This window comes from Spermophilus citellus (assembly GCF_964194105.1).
Source record: "Spermophilus citellus genome assembly, chromosome: 18".
Classification (NCBI taxonomy): Eukaryota; Metazoa; Chordata; class Mammalia; order Rodentia; family Sciuridae; genus Spermophilus; species Spermophilus citellus.
Window position 1 is genome coordinate 58,751,875 of NC_138200.1, and position 24,946 is coordinate 58,776,820.

The window sequence follows — 24,946 nt, forward strand, 5'->3', positions numbered from 1 at the left end:
TGCTGTGCCCCCAAATCCCTTAAAACAAAACAATGCCCACACAGAGCAGACATTAATACAAATTTGTTCCAAGAATAAGATGGGACAATCCTAAGCATTCATTGAACCAGCAGTTTGAGTAAAGAGTTACCAGTTCAAAGATAGAGACAAATGGTTTATTTGGTAACAAGGAGTAAAAAGAAACTCTTAATTCATCTTCTTTCTTCTGGTGGCTGAACTGAACTGTGGTAGTCAAATAGATGGCAACATAAAAGAACTCCCTCGCAGACCTGATCTTTTGCAGAAATGCAAGGATTCCTGATTACATGCCCTGGAACTGTTTTCTACACAGAAGTGCCAACTGTTGTGCCTTCCAGTTTATCAGTGGTTGTTACAGTCTCCTTCTTGTCTTCGGGCTTCATGGCAGGAAACAGGAGTACCTCCTATAGGAGATAAAGATGCATTTTAAAGCTAGGAAGCATTCTATTCCTTTTGCCTGTTAATGTTACCACCCAAATCCACTAAAAAAATCAATGTGTTCTTTTATTTCAACTCAGTCCCTCTCAGTAACAGATGGAAGAGAACTAATGCACAACACTACTTAGGATGCCATAGAATTAGTAAACATGGGCGCTATTAAAATTGGACAAAAATCGTGTTTCCACACTTAACAGGGCTGACTTAAATTAAATGAACTAACACCTGTAGAGAGCTCAGCACCCTCCTGGAAACTCATGAAATGCAAATAATCAGTATTCCTCCTGTCTCATATGGAGAAACTAAATCCTCTAAAGTCAGATTGCTCTCAGCCGCCTCCCGTGGAGTGGTGTGGAACTCCTCCAACAGCTCCTCCTAATACCCCCCCAAACTTTTCTTTATTCTCCTGGGCCACATGCTCTGTTTCCAACACAATAGAGTTTTGGGCAGTGTGTGCTATGGAGGGCTGCTGTGTACCTTGATGTTATTGGAATCTGTGAGAAACATGGTGATGCGGTCAATGCCCATGCCCCAGCCAGCTGTAGGGGGCAGCCCATATTCCAGGGCAGTACAGAAATTTTCATCTATGAACATGGCCTCATCGTCACCAGCAGCCTTGGCCTAGAAGAATAAAAAGAACCAAAAGATGACACTCTTCCAGGACATATCAATGTCCAAATGAACACAATGAAACATCTGAAGGAGTACCTCCTAGCACTCAAGACTTACTGGAAACTGGGATTTCCCAGTTAACTCCAGGATTGATGTTTTGTTGTTGTTGTTGTTTGTTTCTCTTTTTTCCAAAAACCTGGAGATCTGAACTGATGAATTCTATCTCAGAATGCATACAAATTCTCTAAAATGACTCCACTGCTTGGGACTCTGGAACTCTCACTGAGACTAATTCTCAAAAGACTATATGATGATCTAAGAGTCCTCTCATTTCCTGAGACCACCCATTGGTGGCAGTGATAGTTCAGGCAGCCTGCTGGGTTTTTGTCTTCTTTATATCTTTATCTGCCTCATTTCCAAGCCACTTTAATAAATATACAATCCAAGAAAAATAATGTTCTTGTTAGGGAAATGTATTTTTTTTTTTTAAGAGAGAGTGAGAGAGGAGAGAGAGAGAGAGAGAGAGAGAGAGAGAGAGAGAGAGAGAAATTTTTAATATTTATTTTTTAGTTCTCGGCGGACACAACATCTTTGTTGGTATGTGGTGCTGAGGATAGAACCCGGGCCGCATGCATGCCAGGCAAGCGTGCTACCCTTTGAGCCACATCCCCAGCCCAGGCAAATGTATTTTTAAAAAGACAAATATCATGTTCCCCACACAGAAAATCTTCTGTGTGTTATTCAGTCAAAAACCAAAGTTTCCACCTTGAAATGTGACTTCCTCCAACAAAGATTGTGCTTATTCTTCTTTCTGTTTAGTCACCAAGAAAGCTGCACATTGACACAGACCAGGGTGAAGGCTGCTATCTTCTGGTGACCAAGTTAGGTGGTGAAATGTGCCTTTGTCTGCACTCTCTTTTCTTACCTTGGCCTGTTCTTCAAACAGCTGCCGCTGCCTCATGGGATCATTCAGCTCAGTGTAGGCATTGCATATTTCCTTCTTCATGACGAATAGCTCAAAGCGTTCAGTCAAACCCTCTTTGGTGCGGTGCCTGGGCACAAAAGACCATAGAGAAGGCTGCATATCTAGGCCCCTAACTTAACATCTGGTACAAGAGCTCCTGAATTAAAGTGGACTGAAAAGTATGACTGAAATTACGATGACGACCTGAAGCCTACATGCAGTCTCAGCACCACATCATTTCATGTAATAGTGAAGAGGGTGAGAAACCAGGAAAATATGATTAGCTTCATATAAGCAGTGTGGCGGACAGTTACACGGAACCACACCTCCTATATTCATGACCTTCTGCATCCCGCTCACTTGAATTGTGGGCAGGCCATGACTTGATTTGGTCAATGGAGTATTAGCTGAAGCTTGCTGTTTTGTTTCTGGTATTACAGATTGAACCCAAGGGCACTTTACCACTGAGCTACATTCCCAGTCCTTTTTTTTTATTTTTTATTTTGAGACAGGGTCTCACTAAGTTGCGATGGCCTTGTAAAGTTGCTGAGGCTGGCCTCAAACCTGTGATCCTCCTGCCTCAACCTTCCAAGTCACTGGGATACAGGTGATTACCACTATGGCCCACTTGATATGTGCCTCACTTGATATGTTTTTTTGCATGTTAAGGCTTGGCTATGCTGAAAGGAAGCTCAGGCCATGCTGCCAGAGGCCACATAAAAAGGCCCTGGAGGATGATGTCCCATCTGGTAGACCATGGGGAGGAGAACCAAAGTTCCCTGGCAGAAGAATTCCCCATCGAAAAAAGCCACCTGATTTATCCTAGCTAACATTACATGGAGAACACCAACTAGTCAAACCTAGGAAATCCTGAAAAAAAAAAAAAAAAACAAAACTCCTGTTTTACACTACTAAGTTTTAGGGTGGTTATGCAGAAATAGAGAACTAAAATACCATGTTATATCTTACCATTTAGCCAAAGGGCTCATTATCTGCGGGTGATCACAGATGAATGTAGGATTGATGCATGTCACTTCCAGGAACTCCCCAACAAGCTTAATCAGAAAGCAAAACAGAACTAGATGTCACTTCTGAATAGTATTTTGATAGTCTTAGCCCAAGAGGAGACCTCAGCTCCCATCCAGATGGATTTATCCTATAGCTTTTTCAAAGACAGGAAAGGACTAGCTGAGATAATACACATGAACTGCTTGGCACAAAGCTTAGTATAACAGTTTAAAGTTTTTTATTTTTGGTACTCGAGATTGAACCCAGGGACCTTTTTTATTTTGAGACAGGGTCTCACTAAGTTGCTGTGGCTGGCCTCAAACAGCCTCAGTCTCTAGAGGTACTGGGATTTCAAGAGTGTGTCACCATGCCCAGTTCTTAATTCTTTATTTCCTCTACAGTTTTCCTATGAAGCTGCAAAAATGAACTCTTCCCAGTGTGAACTGTTTCCTACAGACATGAGCACATGATAAGGCATGGCCTCTAACCTTATCAAGGAGCCTGGCAGTGGTCCGAGGTGGAGGGCATTCGACAGCTTTTGCCACACAGATATCATCAAGAATTTTGCGAGTTTCTGTGGTAACAAATGTAAAAGTTAGGACAAGACACATTACATTAGCCCAGTAAAAACATATAAAGAGGGGGCTGGGAACGTGGCTCAGTAGTAGAGCATGTGTGAACCCTGGGTTCAATCCCCAGCATTGCAAAACAAACAACAATAAAGCCAAAAGAGAATGATATAGAAATTTTAGCTCTGACCCAATCAATTTGGGGCTGAACAGGAAGACAGGCTGTAAAATAGAGGACTATTATTTTACCTTCAGTTTCAAAGAGGTTTGTTTCTGGCAGCTTCACCCCCAGGGCTTTCTCAAGCTCTTCTACCATGCTGATTCTCCGGAAAGGTGGGGTGAAATCAATCTCGTAGGCTTGGCCCTCTGGGCCATCTGGGTGATAGGTGATCTTGTAACTGCCTGTAATGTTCTTCACCATTCCTGAAGAGAAACCGGCCATTTCAAAAGAATGAAGCCCAAGAAACTCTCCTCTTGAAGCAGCACACCTGCCCCCACAGATAAATTTGAAAGATAAAGTGAGCAGGACTCACCTGAAACCATCTTCTCTGTGATTTCCATGAGATCGTGATAGTCTGCATATGCCATGTAGAACTCACAGGTGGTGAACTCAGGATTGTGAGTCAAATCAATCCCTTCATTCCGGAACTGGCGTCCAATTTCATAAACCCGGTCAATGCCACCAACCACCAGCATCTGACAACACATTGGCCATACTCAGAGAAGGAAGTCATGTCTGAACAGTCCTGGAAAGTTTCTATCTACTAACTGGTTATCACAGCTTATACATGCTCTATTTAGACCCTTGTAGTGAACAGATGTCATTCTTTTTGGCTACCTAGGACTTATGAACACTCTTTCTGTATCTCCCTGTCCTGTCTCCTTGTGAGTCTGGGCCTCTCCAAAGAAGCATCTTGGGTTAGGCAACAAGTAAGTGACCAAGCTCCAACCAATCCGACACAACTGTGAGACTTTTAACATGGTAGCTACTAAAGGAAGATGTAGGTATTGCACAAAATTCATTTTGGTGAAGGGGATCAGATATCCACCTTTTACAGATAATAGCAGTGACCTATGCCTAGAAGAAAAGACACCATGTTCTACATGAAATGTGATTCAGCATCATTCTTAGTTATGTGGTCTCCGAGCCTGACTGCGTGATTGTCTTAGAGATTGTGAGCTTCCTCATACAGATGAATAAATTTTTATTTTCCTTAAACTAGTTAACAAGTTCTGTTGTCTACAACTAAGAAACCAAAATGATAGGCTTTGATCTTTCTTTTACAAAAGACTAAAATCAGATCTAAACTATAAACTTTATAATTTTAGAGGAATCAAAGTAGGTATATCTGTATACTTACTGCAATCCTTCTGCACTCTGCACTGGAAGGCTCTACTGACCTTGTAGAGAAATTCTAGAAGTATTACACCCATAAACCTGACAAATCAGAACATTCTCCTGCTATTAAATCTTTAATACTACTATTGTTTCTGATCATACCTAGCTAGCCGATTATTTTCCAGTCTCCAGCTTCTTTAAGGAAATAGGTTATTATTGACTACCTTATGGTACAGTTCTGGAGCAATTCTCATATATAAGTTCATGTCCAGCTCATTGTGGTAAGTGATGAAAGGCTTGGCTACAGCTCCTCCTGGGATGATATTCATCATAGGAGTTTCAATCTTAAGAAGACAGAGAGAAACATTAAGTTCTCATATAATCAGGGACCATGCTTTCAATATCACATCTCAAAGTAAAAGTGAGTTCAACAGCAATAAACATGTGCTTGACAAAGAAAAATAGATTGCTTCATTTTCTAGATTAGTGTCTCATTTCCATTAATAACACACAGGATCAAATATTTTCATAAGCTAAAAATGGTAATCTAAATAAATGACTACAGCGTTTCTTGAATTCAGTTTGCAGTATTTATTATAAATCTAACTGCTTACATCCTTAGAGTTATTCTACTTTTAGGGATTCATCTATTTTTCTTTCTTTTTGTGGTGCTGGGGATTGAACCCAGGGCTGTGTGCATATAAGGCAAGCACTCTACCAACTGAGCTATATCCCAAGCCCCTAGGGATTCATCTTGCAGAAACATTTGCATGTGTGCATAAAGATGTTCACTGAAATATTTAATATAGACGAAAACCAGAAAAAACCTAAATTATTAATAGGAAAAGCAATAAATTATGCCTCATTTAAAAGAAATGTGGGGGGGGGGCACTGGGGGTGGTGGTGCATGCCTGTTATCCCAGCAGTTCAAGAGGCTAAGGGCCTAAGCAACTTAGTAAGACTCTGTCTTAAAATAAAAAAATAAAAAGGGTGAGGGATGTTGCTCAGTAGTTAAGCACCCTGGGTTCAATGTGGAACATTGGTTCATGTGAGGTACATGTGAGGCACAAAGGCTCCAAAATATATGAAGTGGAAGGGTAGGTTCATTATAATACAGAATGTGACTCCATTTATAGTTAAAGCAAAAACTAAAACAAGCTCTTCAAAACATTTACACACACATACTCCATTTATACTGTGTATATGCATATATGCATAGTAAATGGTAAGAAAGAATACATTTTAATGCTCCAGTTTGGGGAAGGAAGTTAGTTAAAAAGAAGCAAAAGGTACTTTCACATTTGCTTCTATTTACTTTGTTTCCCACTACATACATCTGTCTTTTTCATACAATTAAAAAATATTTTTTAATGCTACAAAACCCACAAAGACTTGATAACATATTGAACATGACATGCATGTGGATGCCCTACACCTTGCTCATTATTTTGGGAGTCAGAATGCTAATAAATAAGGTACAACAAAGACAATGGCCCAAAAAAAAAAAAAAAAAAAAAGAATGGTCTCATTAGGCATGAAGGAAACTGATATAGGAAATGGCTTGGAAAGGAGAAGGGAAGGGATCGTAAGAGACAAACATGGCAAGGTGGCTCATCACGTCACCTAAGGAACCTTCACCCTCCATCCCTCCATTACCTCTAGAAATCCCAGCTCATCCAAGAAACTTCTTATGTATGTGATGATCTTAGAGCGGATGATAAATTTCTGCCTCACAAAGTCATTCAGGATCAAGTCCAAGTATCTCTGACGATATCTTGTTTCCTAAACCAAAAGCAGCAGTTAGAAATCACTGGTTTGATTCAGTGATATGAAAAAACAAAATGGAATGCATCTCTGTGCTACAGCTAGCAGATTATGAGAACTTACCTTGTCTTTGAGGCCAAAGTGAAGATGAGGTAGCATATGCAAGCAGGGAGAGAGCAGTGTGATCTCATAGGGAATGATACTCAGCTCGCCCTTCTTGGTTTTCCCAGGATTCCCCTGAACTCCAATTATGTCTCCCCGGCGCAGTTTGTTATTGATATGAATAAATTCTTCCTCTGATTTGTAATTCCTGAGTGAAAGTAAATGTAACTCATTGTACATTATTCACATTAATACTGGCCACAGGTTTACTATAGAACCCTAACTCAACTGTTTAGTACTTAATGAGCCCAAGAAGAATCTCAGATTCATGGCTAACCGCTAAAAAGGATCATCTTTTTATTTTAGTTGTCATGCAACTGGAGAGCAGTCATTATTTTCCAGGTGCACAGATGGTCTTTTTATCTTCTTCTCAGCCTTACCCAACCTTGCCCTTCCTTCTTATTCTAACTTCAAATACCAATGAGAAAATAAGACATCAGCAGTGTCCCAAACTGTGTTCCTCTAGGCCAGCACAGAAGAGATTGAAACAGGATACTTCTATATACCTGGAATTGGCCATGACTTGCAACTTGACCCCCTCTCCTCGAAGGTCATAGAAGATTAGCTTTCCCCCAGAAGCTCTTTTAGCATGGATCCTACCTAGAAAAAGAAGAATAAAAATACTGACTAATGGACCAGAAACCATTTCGTGGTATCAGTGCAGAAAAAGTTCCCTCTGCAACATAAGGCAAAACAATCTGATTGTGGCCTGAGGTCCAGAATTCCTTTCTCTCATGCCAATGATCTGCATTAAAACCAAAGATGTGTAGGGAGATAACTTGTTTTTACAGTACTGGGGATTAAACCTAGGAGTAATCTATTACAACACTACATTCCCAGGCCCCGCCCCCCCCTTTTTCTGGTGTGAATGATTTAAGTGGGGGAAGCCAGGGGTGGGGAAGATGTACGCTTTACTATTGAGGTGTATCTCCAGTTCCCCACAGGGTCTCACTAAGTTGTTTAGGACCTTGTTAAGTTTCTGAGGCTGGTCTTGAACTTGTGATCCTTCTGCCTTAGCCCCTTGAGACACTGGGATTACAGGAGGGCACCACTGTATACCTGTATTATCCTTAGCTTTTTTTTTTGGTACCAGGATTGACCCCAGGGGTGCTTAACCATCAAGCCATATCCCTAGCCCCCCCCCCCTTTTAAATATCTTTTCAGTTGTAGATGGACACAATACCTTTATTGTTTTTATGTGGTGCTGAGGACAAACACATGAAGCACATGTTTGAGGCAAGAGCTCTACCACTGAGCAACAACCCCAGCCCTGTCCCAGCGCCCCTTTTTTAAAATATATTTTATTAGAGACAGGGTCTAGCTGAGGTGCTCAAGGTCTCACTAAATTGCTGAGACTGGGTTTGAACTCGTGATCTTCCTGCTTCAGGCTCCTGAGTTGCTGGGATTACAGGTGTGTGCCACCCTGCCCAGCTCATCCCCAGCCTTTTTACTTTTTAATTTTGGGATGGAGTCTCACTAAGTTGCCCACGCTGGTGTCAAACCTGCAATCCTTCAGCCTCAGCCTTCCAAGTACCTGGGATTACAGGCATATGCCACCATACTTGGCAAGATATGGTTTTAAAGATGCTTACTGAGTTCCCAGAGGATGGCAGTGCAAGTGGCAGCACAGACTTTCAATCTTCCTGAATAGCATATAAAAATCCAAAGTGCAACCAGATAGGAAAAGCCAAAAATCCATGGATAAATTGTGTGGGAAGATAATTTCAAGAACTCCCAAATAATAGTTATCAGGAAATAAACTAGTTAAAAACTAAATGCACTTATAGAAAAGAAAAAAAGAAGCCCCAAGTACAAATCATGGATGAAGCAAAGCACAAGAGCTCTAAAACCTCCTTATGGGAATAATGCAGTGGGGAAGGATGAGGAATCTGATGGATCTGAGAACTGAAGAACTGCCCCCGGAGCCAAAGGTGTTCACTAGAGAATGTATGAAGATTTTCCTCCAGGCTAACCAGAGGACAGCAGCTGAAACTGAGAGAGAATGTGTCCATTCTCATAAAGGTGGGGCTACACTACAAATGCTCCAAAGGGGACGGAGCAATGTAGCTCATGGAAACTCTCTACCAGCCAGGTTCTCTCCCAGGATGAGGCCAAATTGAACAGGACAAGGAAAACAGAGATAAAGGAAAAGAGAAAGTCAAATGAAAGTGAGGAAAAACAGCTAAGAAATCTCAGAAAGCCAACATCTATATTTCTGAACACTTCACAAAAATAAAATAGTGAAATTGAAAAGTATCTATACATTAACCTTCTTATTAACATTCAGGAAAACTAAGCCTATGTAACTTAGCAAGACTCTGTCTCGAAATAAAATAGAAAGGGCTGAGAGGTAGCTCAGTGGTACCTGCTTGCCTAATATGTACAAAGCCCTGGGTTCAATTTTTTCAGTACAGCAGGACAAGAAGAATAAGAATATGAATAGATAGCATACCCACAGACAAAATTAAAGCACTCAAGACATGCCAAGGAAAACAAAAAAATCCTAACCAATTCACAATGAGTTAAAAGACATTAAAAACCATGTAAAAAATTTTTTTTCAGAAATGAAGCTGGGTGTGGTGATGCACACCTGTAATCCTAGAGGCTTTGGGAGGCTAAGGCAGGAGGACTGCAAATTCAAAGCCAGCCTCAGAAACTTAGCAATAGGCCCTAAGCTACTCAGTGAGACCCTCTCTCTAAACAAAATACAAAAAAAAGGATTGGGGATGTGGCTTAGTGGTTAAGTGTCTCTGGGTTCAGTCCCTAGTATCAAAAATAATAATAATACAAACTAAAATATAAGTGCCCCTGGGTTTAATCCCCAGCACCCCCCCCAAAAAAAATCAGAAATGATGATTAAATTAGAAGGAAATAAGAGTGACTACAAATAACAAATAATACATTAAGAGAAACAAGATGAAATGGAGGATAAAATTTAAAATCATATATGAAGGAAAGATAAAATGGATTTGAAGAAAATGACAATTACTACAAAGGATCAAAGATACAACATACAGAAAAAATGAGTACCAAAAAATGTCAAAACAAGATACAAAACACAAATAAATTTCCTAATGTGAAAGACTTTAAAAATACCATATAAAGACACGTACCTGAGGGTTCATAACCCACTTCAATCTAATGTATGAAATATGATATGTCAAGAGCTTTGTAATGTTGTGAACAACCAATAAAAAAAAAAAAAAAAAAAAAAAGACACGTACCTGAAAATACTAAACCAAAATGACCAATATCAAGACATATTTTAGTGAAATTATTAGGCTTTAAGGAAAAAGAACAAATTTGGGGGACATTTAGGTGTTGGCAGAGGTTCTCCCTGGGTGGAAGAACCATGGGTAATTTTTTCTCCTTCTTTGAATGTTCTACATTTTCTACAATGGATAATTTTATTATTATTTGGGGAAAGGGGAGCGGAGGCAACAGACATGATTTGATTTTTTAAATTAAGTACAAGATCCCACACAAGATACTATAACCCCCAAATAACAATGCTCTAGAAATAATGCATTCTCAGAATGAAGACTGAAATTCTTAGGAGCCTGGGCCCATGGTTCCCCACTGTTGAAGGAAGTATTTATAAAGAACTATGAAATAGCAGCAGCGTCAGGCTGCGAGGAGTTCCCCACAGAGAATGCCCCTTCCTCTGTAACATCACCTGATGTGGAATGTGACCCATGCTTCCAGGATGCTTTGCTTCTCCCTATGAACAGATATAATAGTACTTTCCTAGTTCAATAGGCTAACACAGCCTACCTGAAAGCAAGACAAACTCAAACCTTCCTTTGTGTTACTGATGGGGCCTGCCTACTTTGGGAGCTCAATAAACTGCCAGGGAATCTTCCTACCTGCCACCTTTAAGGTGATGTCGGTCAGGTGATCCCCAGGCTGCAGGTGACTATATTCTTGGATGAAGTGAGTGAGTGAGATGTCTACATGGAATTTATGTGGGTAGGGGTCCTCCCCATTGACCTTCAGTTGGTGGACTGCTTGACTGCGGATCTTGTAGTATTGCTGTTAAAGAAACAAACAACAACAAAGCCTGTGAGAAGTTAAACCTAGCCAGACCAGTGGCCCATCTAGCAGGATTCTTCTGTCTCAGTGGGGCCCCAAAACATTAAGGTTCTCTCTAACCAAACCCTCTGCACTCTGGAAATCATAGGTCTGAATACGTGATACATATTCATATACTTAAAATATGGAGACTGGCCAGATCTATAACTGGAAATGAAGGACAGAATTTCAAAATAAAAAAGAAAAACTCGATTTCTACTTAAAATAATAAAAATGTAATTGATATGTGTGGCCATGGTTCCTTTTGTGGACTACATCCGCATGGTGAGTCACTTATCTTCTATTCTCCTAACCCAGGTTATACATTGGATTTTTTTTCTCTGAGGCAGGACCATGGGGTCTTCAGGATGAAAATGAGGAATATTCTACAGCAGAGATCAGTAAATGTTTTGATGTAACGTCTCAATTCTGCTGTGGTAATGAGAAAGCAGCCTTAGACAACTGTAAACAAACAGGCATGGCTGGGTTTAATACAATTTTAGGTACATTATCAGGGAGGGAAGGATGAAGTGAGGGAGTGAGAGGTAGATCCTTCTGATGGACTACATTTTGCTAACTAAAATAAACCATAGTTTTTGGAGGTGTTATAAGGCCAACTAAGGAAGAGTAATTAGTCACTTGAGAGTACTAGACTTTCCCAGCTGCCCGTTAGGAGTTGACATAAGAAACTCAGGACCTGTGACTTTAGCCAGATGGTATGACAGGCTCTCTTTACCCACTGGCAATGACCCAAGGTCCAGTGCCTATTCTAGTTCTTATTTATCTTAGTCACTGGTCCCTCTTAACTGCCTGATCGCCAGGAATCTGCCATAATAAGCCTTATCAGAAATTTTCCTGTGTCGTCTATACCAGCAGCCTGGGGGACTCACATTTGGATCCAGGCTCTCCTCTTCAGAACCCACACCATTTTCATTGGCATGGTTGGTGGCAGCAGCAGTGGCCTGGCTTAGCTGTTTCTCACTGAGCTCCTTCTGCTTGGCCTCCTTCTCTGCTACTTTTTTCTCAGCTTTCAGGCGTCTCTTTAGTTCACTGTTGGGAAGATGAAAGCATTCAATGTGAAAATTATCTCAAGAGTCTTCCATCTTCTGCCCCACATCACTTTCCAAAAATATAAACAGATTGGGGAAAATGTTCTTCCATTAAATTCCACTAAATTCTATATGTGAAAGATATTAAGGAAAAAAAATAAGCTTTATATAAAGATGCAACAGATCTTTGCTTTCCAGTCCAAACTTGGCATTAGGTCCCAACTAAAACCAAGATGCACGGTACAAGAAATCCCTAAATGTTAGTTTATATTTAAGAAAGAAATATTTCCTAGAAAATCAGCAGGATAAGCTTTTCTCGAGCTACCTAGGCTATGGAGCTCCTTGAAGCCAAGGATTGAATCTCAGTTGCCTGGTATCCTTTGTAGAAGAGGCAGTTCCTACAGATCCTACAGGCAGCGTTTCCAGCTCTGTCTACCATTCCCTCAATGAAGAGTGAATTAGGTCACAGATGGGGAAAGAGTGGGTTTTACAGACATCAAGGAGACACCCCACAAACTGATCTAAGAATGGCTGTTAACACTGGTCTCACTTTTTGCCCACTGGAGCCTGGCTTGGAGCAGGGTAGAACAGTGTACAAGGCAGCAGAGTACAGAGGATAATATATCATCTTTGTAGTCAGACTACCTGAGACTAATAAATTCTGACACACCTACCAATTAAGTGACCTTGGGGAAATGACTTAATTTCTCCCTTCTAGAAAATGGAAACAAGACAGTCTCTTCCCAGTTGTTGTGTGAGGATTGAGATGTTTGTAAGGGGATGATCCTGGCCCTGGCATTTAGTGAGCACTCAAATGTAAGCTAAGTCTAATTATTCCTCGCTCTCTTAACCCTTTACTCTCTGCATCTACCAGAGAAAACACACAAATTTGGATACATTTCTGGTCAAATCTATTGTCATCCAAATTCCACATATGTGTCATGTGAGACTCAAAAATCAAAGCAATGGCCAGGTGTAGTAGCATACAGCAACTTGGGAGGGTGAGGTGGTAGGATCACAAGTTTGAGGTAAGCCTCAATAAACTTAGTGAGGCCTTAGGCAACTCAGTGAGACCCTGTTCCAAAAATAAATAAATAAATAAATAAATAAATAAAATAAAAGGGCTGGTGTTGTAGCTCAGTGGTATGGCATCCCTGGGTTCAATCCCCAGAGGGGGGCAGTAGGCAACTCAGTATCCCTTATGATCTCACATGCTATCTGATCCAGAAATAAACAGACTTGGGTAAAGACAGATACCTCATTATTCAAAGAGAATTTATGAATCATCATTTCAAACCACTGATTAAAACTGAATATTCTGCCAACAGTGAACCATGGCAACATGTTTGCATTGTTTGGTTCGTTTTCAATGAGTTAAGAATAATTTAGCCAGGTATGATGGAGCACACCTGTAATCCCAGCGACTCAAGAGACCGAGGCAGAAGAATCACAAGTTCAAGGCCAGCCTCAGCAATTTAGTGAGGCCCTAAGTATCTTAGCAAGATCTTGTCTCAAAATAAAAACTAAAAAGGACTAGGGTTTGGCTCAGTGGTTAAGCACCTCTGGGTTCAACCCCTGGTACAAAAAGAAAAGAGAATAATTTAAAAAACTGAAATTTGGAGGGCTGGGGTTGTGGCTCAGTGGTAGAGTGCTTGCCTAGCATGTGCGAAGCCCTGGGTTTGATCCTCAGCACCACATAAAGATAAATAAATAAAGGTATTGTGTCCAATTACAACTAAAAAGTAAATACTTAAAAAAATTGAAATTTTGACTTGATCATCTTTTTTTTTTAAAATGTTTTTTAGTTGTGAATGGACCTTTTATTTATTTATTTATATGTGGTACTGAGAATCGAACCCAGGGCCTCACACATGCTAGGCAAGTGCTCTACCACTGAGCTACAACCCCAGCCCAACTTGATCATCTTTTAAGCAAGAAAAACTGATCCTGATGGTTTCAAAGTAGGCAACTCTTTCTAGGCACAACCCGTCTTGTAATAGTTGCCTATCCTGCTATAATTCAATCAGTGGGCAACAGAGTTTATCTGGTTTTCTCTAGGATTAAAATAAATCTGTTTTCCATTCAACTCTTTTGTGTGTGTATGTGATATATATATTTGGGATCCAACCTGTAATCCCAGTGACTCAAGAGACCGAGGCAGGAGAATCACAAGTTCAAGGCCAGCCTCAGCAATTTAGTGAGGCCCTAAGTATCATAGCAAGATCTTGTCTCAAAATAAAAACAAAACAAAACAGAAATAACACACACACACACACACACACACACACATTTGGGATCCAACCCAGGGCCTTGTATATGCAAGGCCAGCACTCTACCAACTGAGCTATATCCCCAGCCCTCCATTCAACTTTTAACTCAATCCTAAAGATAACCCACAAAAGTCCTAAAGATAGCTCCAAAACTAGAACCAAATTAATCTTAAGAGCAAACAAAACCACAGGAAGACAGAAAAGAGAAAATAACTGGCACCAGAAATTCTTTATTCAAACAAGAAATTTGTTCTCAGTACTGATCTAGAATCATCTCAAGACTCTAAGAAGGGGGATTTGAATTTATAAAGAGAAAGCAGATAAAGGGTTATTGATTTTAGTTATACAGCTCTTTTTTTCCTTAGCAACAATTCCAAAGACTTGGCCAAGGGCTTAACAGATAACGGAGGGAAAGGATTTTTGCTCCCAGAGCAATAAAGAAGGTAATGGGCACCAACCTTCTTTTATTAGAAAGTGGCTTGTCCTTGTGAAGCGCTGTGAAAGGAGCAAGTTGACCCAGTCGAAGTTCCCTCTGACCCCACTCTGCCCAGGAGGTTTGACGCAGGGACCCCCTAACAAGCTTTACAGCAGCTTGCATCAACATGGCAGAACACCCTGGAACTAATGATTACCACCACCTAGCAGGAAACACAGAGATGTGGTGTCAGATGGGGACAGACATTATATACCCACCCAAACTGCACTCTTTATTTCGGGGAGGGGAGCAATGTTTGCATTCCTTTTAGGGTTCCATCTAAATTAAGACCCTCTTAACTGATAGTAACCCTATTTTAACACTGTGCTGCAACTGTAACAGACAATGTTCTTTTTTCTGGCTATGGAAAAAAGGTGCATAACTGGAGCTAAATGTCAAATGCAGGTCAATCAACAGGTAAAAACGATCACAATATTCTATAATATGGAAGACAGAATGTGAGGCAGTGTTTTTGAAGCCCCTAAAGTGTGATTTCTCTCATGTCAATGAAAAGCATATAAAATATGACGAAAATGCTACTATCAAATGCAAGCTCTACCTAAAAGCAAGGCACATAGATAGGTGTGGTAGTGTGTGTGTCTACAGTCCCAGCTATTTGGGAAGCTGAGGTACTAGGCTCATTTGAGTCCAGAACAACCTAGACAAAACACAGCAGTGAAACCCCATTAAAAAAAAAAAAAAAAAAAAAAAAAAAAAAAAAAAAAGGAAGGAAGGAAGCCACAGAAAACATCTGAGTCAAAGACAAGATGAATTCTAAGAATAAGCAGGAAAAGTGAATTTCAGGAAGGACATTAGATTTCATTGTTTACATACCAGTGAGACCCGAAGACAATGGGATTATAGGGATAACACTCTACTGTGTTAAAATAAATTTGAGAGGGAATCTCATTTGAGAATGAGTCATTGGGGCAGGTAGTCCATCTGTTTTCAAAACTTGGGGACAATACCTAGAGTGAAATGGTGCTCACTAAAAATTTCAGACCAAGAAAAATCAAGAAATAGAAGGGAATGTTAATCACAATTATTTTAGCCTATGGTCACCAGAGGGGCATACAACATACAATATCAACAACAAATTCTTTTAGACAATGTGAGACAGTACAACAGTCAGTACAGACTTGACATGAACTTCATTTTAGATCTCTGCCTCAGTGCTATAGATCAGTACCAAAACACACATTAGGAAGGAAAACTTTAGCATGCATTTAATCGCCTAGCACCTCAGTTCATTCACTGGGAAAAAAAAAAAAAAAACTTTACAATGTTATTACTGAGATCAGAACACTTTTATTGATCTAGTATGGTGCCAGCACATAAAAATTGCTCAAAAAAAGTGTAGCTGTGTTGGGCAGGGTGGTTCACACCTGTGATCCCAGCAGCTAGCCTGAGACATGAGGATCACAAGTTCAAAGCCAGCCTCATCGAAAACGAGGTGCTAAGCAACTCAGTGAGACCCTGTCTCTAAATAAAATACAAAACAGGGCTGGGGATGTGGCTCAGTGGCCGAGTGCTCCTCAGTTCAATCCCTGGAACCTTCCCCCCAAAAGTGTAGCTGTATTTAAGAAAAGACAGTAGAAAAATTGACTAGTTCTCTCAGTTTACTTTAAAATAGCACTGTTGACTAAGCATCTTGCTTTTAAAGCATCTATGATTTACAGTCCTAAAATTCAAACACTAATGTAATGTATCAAAATGCATCCAATTTTCCCTAAGGCCTAAGAGCATGTCCTAAACACTGACAGAAATCCATAAATCGCTACAATGAAGGACAACATACAGGGTGCTACCAATCATAAATTTAGACATTTGCCTTCTAGCTTTTCAAATATACACCAAAGCATAAAAATAGAGACAGAAGGAAAAAAAAAATCAATTCTTACTCATTTTAGAATTGTCTTCAATAATTCCCAGGGTTCAGCAAGAGGATTAAGTGCTCAAAATGCACCAAAGCACGACAGTTTGCAGAATTTAACCTCCATACTCTGCCTCTGGAAGTGGTTCTGAGAACCACTCACCTCCATACTCTGCCTGTGTTTTGTGGTTCAAATGGGAAACCCAGGTTGAGAGGGAATGTAGTTATTCAGAGGAAATAAGACACAGCCAGTTAAAGGGTGGCTAATCTTGATCTATGCTCACCTACACACTTCAAGGATTTGGGTGGTTAACAAAGAAACACCCAACAGACTAAGGGCAGCTTGGTGTATTAGCTGGATAAGTTGGTCTCCACTGCTGGACACTGATCACTCACTCATTTCTAATATAGATACTCTGAAAAACCCAGATAGGTAGGTACACGACAGTTTTACAACTGACCCCTTTTCATACACGAGGTGCAGTATAACCCTGGTGGGGGAAAAAATTCTAAGGTTTTTATAAAAAGCTAAGGTATTCAGCATTTCTCCAACCTCTTCATTAGGAAGTGGCTCCATAATAAAAAGAAAGCAGTTGACGAGTGGGGAGACAAGGAAGTTTCACTTTTTCTTTCTGTCTCCTCTGGGTTCTGGAGCGAGTTTCTCCTTCACATTCTCCTGCAGTAAAATGGGGGACCCCTCCAGTGCCCTGCGGAGGCCCCGGGGCATCCCCGGGGACGTAGTTTCCAGGGCGCAGAGGCTGGGATCCAACATGTGCGTACCCGCGAGGGCAGGAGTCCGGCAATAGAACACTTGACGGGGAGCCTGAAGGCACTTCGCAGCCTGGATTCTGCGACCTCAAAGCTTAACGACCCACAGCCACACTTACTTTTTGCTCAGTTTCGGCTCGCCATCCACTTTCACCTGAGCCCCTTCCACCGTGGCCATCTTCCCTTGAGGGCCCGAACCAAAAGTGACGAGGGGGGACACGACAATTTCCGGGTCAGGGGCCGGAGCTCCGCCTCTTCCGGTAGAAGGGGCGTGGCCTCTTGGCACGCTGGGGGCCCCGCGCAGGCGCAGAGCTGGGTTTCGCGGGGGCGGGACCTCTGTTGTGAGGTGTGTGCTAAAGCGCTAGTTATCGGGCAGCTCTTGTGGTGCAAGGCAAGGGACATGGCGGAGGCTATGGAATCGGGCAAGGACCCCAACGGGCCCACCCACTCCTCCACTCTGTTTGTGAGGGAGGACGGCAGCCCCTTGTCGTTCTACGTGCGGCCCAGCCCGGCCAAGCGCCGGCTGTCGACGCTGATCCTGCATGGCGGCGGCACCGTGTGCCGGGTGCAGGAGCCCGGGGCCGTGCTGCTGGCCCAGCCCGGGGAGGCGCTGGCCGAGGCCTCGGGAGACTTCATTTCCACGCAGTACATCTTGGACTGCGTGGAGCGCAACCAGAGGCTCGAGCTGGAGGCCTACCGGCTGGGCCCCAGCGCAGCGGCCGACCAGGCCCCGGAGTCCAAGGCCGAGGCTTCCGCTGAGGGCGCCGCGGAGCCCGAGCCGCAGCCGCTCACGGGGCGGATCGCCTTCACAGACGCGGACGACGTGGCTATCTTGACCTACGTGAAGGAAAACGCCCGCTCGCCCAGCTCGGTCACGGGCAATGCCCTGTGGAAGGCGATGGAGAAGAGCTCGCTCACGCAGCACTCGTGGCAGTCCCTCAAGGACCGCTACCTGAAGCACCTGCGCGGCCAGGAGCACAAGTACCTGTTGGGGGACGCCCCAGTGAGCCCCTCCTCCCAGAAGCTCAAGCGCAAGGCCGAGCAGGACCCGGAGGCTGCGGATAGCGGGGGTGAGGCCGCGCGGGGTGGGCTGTCAAGGTCCAGCCTGGCATCGCTCATGCCTCGCCTCCTTGCGATCCGGTAGAATTGCCCCGCGCTCTGGACGCTCTCCCTCGCTCTCTCGCTTTAATGTACCTTCCCAACGACTAGCTTTCGGTGTTTTGTTTTGAGACAGGGTCTCGTAGTGCTGCCCGGGTCGGTCTCAAGCTCCAACCTCCTGCCTCAGCCTCCCAAGGAGCTGGGGTTCGGGCATCCTCCACTGCACCCGGCCGGCGGACGTCCAGTTTATTAACATGTTTTGTATTCAGAGTTTCAAAATGGAAAATTGCAAATTCACCCCTCCTACCCACTATTCCTTCCCAGAGACAACAGGGTAACCGGCTTCTTGAAATTTTCAGAGATTTAAAAAGACTCGTTTAAAAAAAAAAAATTCCTCCTACGTTCCGGCAGATTCAGTATAAATAATTTTAAAGGCTTGCCAGATCAGTTTACTTTCGTGCTTTGGCTTTATTGAATACGTATTTACATAAGAAGGTTCTCCTTAGTTGGAGGGTCTCCTCCTGGTCTTGCTTATGTGATTTTTTGTTTTAAACTCACTTGAATTGCAAATTGGAATTCAGGTATGGTAAAACACATCCCAAAGCTATTAAGATGTTTTACTTTTCATATAACTGGTATTGGCAACTTCAATGACAGATCCTTTTGTTTAAAGAGGCATGCTTTCCCCATCCCCCATTTCTTTGCTTATGTGGCTGTTCCATCTAACAGTTGAAGTCCGAGGAGGAAAAAAATCTATTTCTCCTGTTCAGCAGGCTTGGTAGGAATTTTGTTTTTGGTAAAAGTGACATTTCAGATTCATTGACTCAACAGATGTTTGAGTGCCAGACACTGTTGTCCTGCTGGGATATAATAAATAAAAGTCCCTGTGGTCATGGAGCTTAACATGCTAGCTGGGCAGTGGTAAGTGCTATAGAGAAAAAATAAATTAGGGATGGGGAGGAGGTCATTTTCTATAGTGATAAGAGAAAGCCACTGATAAATGGATGGTTGAGCAGAAATCAAAGGAAGTTACAGGGCAACCCAGGAGACTATCTGGGGAAGAGTGTTTCAGGTAAAGGGAATAGCAAAAGGAAAAGGCACCAAGGTGGGAGTGCAGCTGGTGTGTTCTTAGAGCCACAAAGAGAACAGTATGACTGAAATGGAATGAGAAAGAATCCCAGTAGATGAAGTTAGGGCTTTTAAATAAGTGATTTTGGAACTGTGGTTTATTTTTGTCCATGTTCCTAATAGCTTGCCAAAAGTAATAAAAAATAATGTTTTGAGGATCATATATTTAAATGTAAAAATTAAAATCCTAAAATGACTAAGAAAAAATATGGATGAATGTACCTTTTAATATTAGCATGGTGGCCAGGCGCAGTGGCGCTTGCCTGTGATCCCAGAGGCTCAGAAGGCTGAAACAGGAGGATCATGAGATCAAAGCCAGCCTCATCAATGGCCAGGTGCTAAGAAACTGAGTGAGACCCTGTATGTAAATACAAAATAGGACAGGGAGTGTGGCTCAGTGATTGAAGGCCCCTGAGTTCAATCCCCAGTACCCACCCACCCCCAAATTAACATGGTGGTAGTCAAGAAACCAAAGAGACTAAGAAATATTTTACAAATTTTATTACTTAAAAATTAAAAACTACTGGCAGGCACAGTGATACACACCTATAATCTCAGTGGTTTGGGAGGCTGAGGCAGGAGGATTGTGGGTTCAGAGCCAGTTTCAGCAACATAGTGGGGCCCTACACAACTCAGTGAGACCTTGTCTCTAAATAAAATACAAAATAGGGCTGGGGTTGTGGCTTACTGGCTAAATGTTCCTGAGTTCAATCCCTGGTACCTGCCCCCCCCCCCAAAAAAAATGGTTGGGGATGTGGCTCAGTAGTAAAGCACCCCTGGGTTAAATCCCCAGTACCCCCTTACCCCCCACAAAAAGAAGAAAAAAATGGGGAATGGATATATAATTATATGCATTTAAAAATGTTATTATGATAAAAGATGTGTAACATAAATTTTCCATTTTAAGTGTTTAAGTTTTTGGTTTGGTGGCCTTAAATACATTCATATGTGCAACCATTGCTACCATCTTTTTCCAAAACTGAAATTCTGTATCTGGCTTATTACTCTTAGCATAATATCTTCAACATTCATTCATAATGTAGTGCAGAATTTCATTCTGTTTTAAGACTGAATGATTTTATGTTGAATAATATTATGTACCACATTTGTTTCCATTGTTTGTCTATTGTGAATAATGCTCCTATGAACATGGGTATCTGAGGCCCTGCTTTCAATTCTTTCAGGCATATAACCAGAAATACAGTTGCTAGACATATGGTGATTTTTATGTTTAATTTTTTTGAGGAACTGTTTTCTAGTTATATTTGTTTTAACACACGTTTAAATCGTGTAAACGCCACCAAAATCAGGGTGCAGAACAGTTTTGTTGCAAAAAAAAACTCTTTTGCTATTTTCTTGGCATAAATTTTTGTTAAATGTAGCAGGAGCAGAGTTAAATTCTCAAAGAACAAAATGTAAAAGGGAAACAAGAGGATGTTTAAAGTTAGAAGGGCCTTCTTTTTACAGATGATATGTAGTGGATTGTGGTAAACCACCCAGGTCTGCTTCAGTGGCTGGAAGAGTTGCCTCTCCCAAAGTCTCTACTAGGTATCCAGTGACTGACTTATGTGGAGTTATAAAGGCTCTGTTCTTTACCCCAACCACAGTCAACTCTGAAAGGCCTTCCTGGCTCTGGATTTGACTAAAGCCTCCTTGAAATGCTTTTCCAACTCAACTACTCTTCCTGCCCATTCCTGCTTTTCTTCTTTTCCTCAAGTATTTTCCCAAGAGCACTCCCTGGTAAACTCTTTAATGTTAATCTCTGTCTCAGATTTGCTACTCAGAGAACCCCCCCACCTTTTTGTTCTTTTGTTTTTGTTTTTGTTTTGTGGTAGTACTGGGGATTGAACCCAGAGCCTTGCCTCCACATGCTAGTCCAGGATTCTAGCACTGAGCTACTAAACTACATTACAAGCTCTACTAAAATTTTATTCACTAAGTTGCCCAGATTGGCCTCAGAGAACCCAACTTTTGAAGTGGTTTGTTGATTTGCATTTGTAAATACAAAACAAAAAATAAATGAACCTGGAAGAATATTTTTGTATGTCAGAGCCTAGGAATACATCATTGGAATAGTACAGTGTTTTGGAAACAAGCATAGAGATTATTGGACATTTCTGAATAAAAAAAACATATCTTCTAATAGAGGGAGTACAGGCTCACTCCTGACCCAAAGCTCACATAGCATGCACTGTACTTTTGGTTTATGTAAAAAAGGCTAATGTTAATCTTTGTTGTTATTTTCTTTGATAGAACCACAGAATAAGAGAACTCCAGACTTGCCAGAAGAAGAATATGTGAAGGAAGAAATCAAGGGGAATGAAGAAGCAGTCAAAAAGATGCTCGCAGAAGCCACCCGGGATTTTGGGGAAGTTGTGGTATGTTAAATAGATTTATTTGTCCCCCTCCCCCCGCCCTTCTAATTTGAAGTTGATTACCTCTTCTACCATACTCTTAGGCCCAGGAAGGTAAAAGAGAAATTCAAGATAAAAGAAAAGGGAAAGTGGGACTGATTTAGGCTTTGCTTCATAAAACTTTATTTTTTATTAGGCTATGGTGATGTGGAGAGAAAGAGAAATTAAACACGATAGGGAGTTATTTTTAAACAATATAAAACATCCCACTTTGGGGCTGGGGTTGTAGCTCAGTGGCAGAGTGCTTGCCTCCAACTCGTGAGGCCCTGGGTTTGATCCTCAGCACCACATAAAAATAAATAAATAGGGGCTGGGGATGTGGCTCAAGCGTAGCACGCTCGCCTGGCATGCATGCGGCCCGGGTTCGATTCTCAGCACCACATACAAACAAAGATGTTGTGTCCTCCAATAACTAAAAAATAAATATCAAAAATTCTCTCTCTCTCTCTTTTTAAAAAAATAAAAAACCTTTAAATAAATAAATAAAAATAAAGATATTGTGCCCGTCTACCACTAAAAAAAAAAAAAAAATGTTAAAAACAAAGAAAAAAGCCAGCCTCAGCAAAAGTGAGGTGCTAAGCAACTCAGTGAGACCTTGTCTCTAAATAAAATACAAACTAGGTCTGGGGATGTGGCTCAGTGGTCTAGTGCCCCTGAGTTTGATCCTCAGTACCTCCCATCCAAAAAAAAATCCCACTTTGATCTCAGCATAAGTTTTTAAAGTCGGAACTGTGGATTTGTCTTTTTTTTCTTTGTTTAAAAGCCTTTATTTCACTTATTTATTTTTTTTATGTGGTGCTGAGGATCGAACTCAGGGTCTCGCATTTGTGAGGCGAGCACTCTACTATTGAGCCACAACCCTAGGCCCTAGATTTGTCTTTTAAAAAATTTTTTTTTTTTTTTTTTTTTTAATGGGGCTGGGGCTGTAGCTCAGTGGTAAAGTGCATGCCTTGCATGTGTGAGGCACTGGGTTCAATCCTCAGGAATTTTTATGTGGTCATAAAAATAAATAAAGATATTGTGTGTTCATTTACAACTGGAAAAAACATTTAAAAAAATATTTTTTATGTTTCTCAGGAGCATAAATGTAATTCCAAAGAAGGTTTCCTTGAGACAGTCTTGCTCAGTTGCACAGGCTAGCCTTGAATTTGTGATCCTCCTGCCTCAGTTTCCTAAATAGCTGGGATTAAAGATGTGTGCCATGGTAATTGGTTTAATCAGGCAAATTTAGTTTTTTTGTGTTCTTAGAATGGGGGATATTTTACTCTTCAGTCTACCTTCTAATATGTGTTGGAATCCCATATTTAATAATAGTTGTTGATAAAGGCAGGAACCATAACATAATGATGATAAATAATATTTTAAGAAATCCAAATCATAGCTGGCTACAGTGGTATATGCCTGTAATCTCAGTGACTTGGGAGACTGAGGCAGGAGGATCTCAAGTTTGAAACCAGCCTTAGCAACTTAGCAAGATCCTAAACAACTCAGTGAGACCCTGTCTCAAAATGAAAAATAAAGGGGCTGGGAATATGGCTTAGTGGCTAAGTGTCCCTTGTTATCCTCAATAACAAAAAAATAAAAAAGAAAGAAAATCATTTCTGTATCTTGTCCAAGGAAAAAGATGTCATGCATTAACTTATTAACATAAGGGAAACCAGTGATGATTCATTTTAAAAGAGAGCAATAATTTAAAGTTTCCATAGCTGATGAGTGGTAGAATAGGTGATGAATGGAGGAATTTAGGGAATATTGCTTTTTTTTGAGACAAGGTCTCACTAAGTTACTTAGGGCATTGCTAATTTATAGAGACTGGCTTTGAATTTGTAATCCTCCTGTCTAAGCCTCCTGAGTTGCTGGGATTATAGGTGTATGTCACTGTGCGTTATCTCAGTTTAATTCCTAATCTGTTGAAATAGCATAGTCAGTTTTACATATGCACATATGTGCACACACACATCCCCAGACTTTCACATACACACATATTATAAACATACACATATATTTACATTGTGAATAAATGTAAGAAGTAACATGGCATATTAGAGGAACTGAAGGGAATCCAGTATGGTTGTAGTGTAGGAGAAAGCGGGTGGTAGTTGGGAGAGTTGAGGTATTATAAGAGTTTGAGATTTGGTAACTCAGAACTGGTCTTACTCATTCTCTGTAGGTGGATGAGAGTCCTGATTTTGAAATCCATATAACGATGTGTGATGATGATCCCCCTACACCAGAGGAAGACTCAGAAACACAGCCTGAGGAGGAGGAAGAAGAAGAAAAGGTCTCTACACCAGAGGTGGGAGCTGCCATTAAGGTCATTCGGCAGTTAATGGAAAAGTTTAACTTGGATCTCTCAACCGTAATACAGGCCTTTCTAAAAAATAGTGGTGAGCTGGAGGCTACTTCCTACTTTTTAGAGGCTGGTCAGAGAGCTGATGGATACCCCATTTGGTCCCGACAGGATGACTTGGATTTGCAAAAAGATGATGAAGATACCAGAAATGCATTGGTCAAAAAATTTGGTGCTCAGAATGTAGCTCGGAGGATTGAATTCCGAAAGAAATAATAGGCAATATAATGAGAAAAGAAAATAGGTGGTTCAGATGAGTCTATAAAAAAGTTGTAATCATTGAACTTCAGAGTTCTTCCTATAAAATTGACTCTTCTGATCAATGCTGCTGCTGTTCTGTGAGGCCTGATTTTGTAGCCAAGCAGAGTTGTGTAGGAAGATAAAAACAAAAGGAATTGGATCTATTTAGAATTGTCCCTGGCAAGTATCAAGGAAAATCTAAATCAGAGAGGTTGGTCTATGTAGTAGTAATCCTTTGCTGGAATGGAACCTCTGCTGTATTGGTGCCGAGCCTAGCGACAAAGTTAAAGGAGGAAAATTAGGCATACAGGTATTTTCTTTCGTGCAGCCCAAGTG

General features: G+C 41.3%; 2 protein-coding genes across 3 annotated transcripts; one reads left to right on the plus strand and one right to left on the minus strand.

Moving 5' to 3' along the window:
* Positions 1 to 141: 141 nt before the first annotated feature.
* On the minus strand, positions 142 to 17,623 carry KARS1 (lysyl-tRNA synthetase 1). 2 transcript variants are annotated; one of them, XM_081274526.1, is made up of 15 exons: positions 17,500 to 17,623; positions 14,723 to 14,902; positions 11,836 to 11,995; positions 10,741 to 10,906; positions 7,381 to 7,474; positions 6,836 to 7,022; positions 6,605 to 6,730; positions 5,173 to 5,292; positions 4,143 to 4,305; positions 3,859 to 4,032; positions 3,529 to 3,614; positions 3,002 to 3,087; positions 1,994 to 2,120; positions 934 to 1,077; positions 142 to 422 (listed from the first exon to the last, which is right to left on the minus strand). In XM_081274526.1, the coding sequence occupies exons 2-15, from the start codon at positions 14,866 to 14,868 to the stop codon at positions 324 to 326; spliced, it is 1,878 nt and encodes a 625-aa protein (XP_081130652.1). In that variant the 5' UTR covers positions 14,869 to 14,902; positions 17,500 to 17,623; the 3' UTR covers positions 142 to 323. The 2 variants fall into 2 exon arrangements, with proteins under 2 accessions (XP_081130652.1, XP_081130653.1); XM_081274527.1 differs by lacking the exon at positions 14,723 to 14,902 and having other exon boundaries at positions 17,500 to 17,617.
* A 58-nt stretch (positions 17,624 to 17,681) lies between these two features.
* On the plus strand, positions 17,682 to 24,682 carry TERF2IP (TERF2 interacting protein). Its single transcript, XM_081274215.1, has 3 exons — positions 17,682 to 18,450; positions 21,860 to 21,984; positions 24,191 to 24,682. The coding sequence occupies exons 1-3, from the start codon at positions 17,781 to 17,783 to the stop codon at positions 24,584 to 24,586; spliced, it is 1,191 nt and encodes a 396-aa protein (XP_081130341.1). The 5' UTR covers positions 17,682 to 17,780; the 3' UTR covers positions 24,587 to 24,682.
* Positions 24,683 to 24,946: the final 264 nt, after the last annotated feature.

Excerpts from the sequence above, each read along its gene's own strand:
- TERF2IP (XM_081274215.1), top strand. The coding sequence starts at position 17,781 with ATGGCGGAGGCTATGGAATCGGGCAAGGACCCCAACGGGCCCACCCAC. Across the intron at positions 18,451-21,859 it reads GGAGGCTGCGGATAGCGGGG|AACCACAGAATAAGAGAACT; the intron begins GTGAGGCCGCGC and ends TTTCTTTGATAG. Across the intron at positions 21,985-24,190 it reads GGGATTTTGGGGAAGTTGTG|GTGGATGAGAGTCCTGATTT; the intron begins GTATGTTAAATA and ends CATTCTCTGTAG.
- KARS1 (XM_081274526.1), bottom strand. The coding sequence starts at position 14,868 with ATGTTGATGCAAGCTGCTGTAAAGCTTGTTAGGGGGTCCCTGCGTCAA. Across the intron at positions 10,907-11,835 it reads AGGAGAGCCTGGATCCAAAT|CAATACTACAAGATCCGCAG; the intron begins GTGAGTCCCCCA and ends TTTCTTTAACAG. Across the intron at positions 4,306-5,172 it reads CTCCAGAACTGTACCATAAG|ATGCTGGTGGTTGGTGGCAT; the intron begins GTAGTCAATAAT and ends ATGTGTTGTCAG.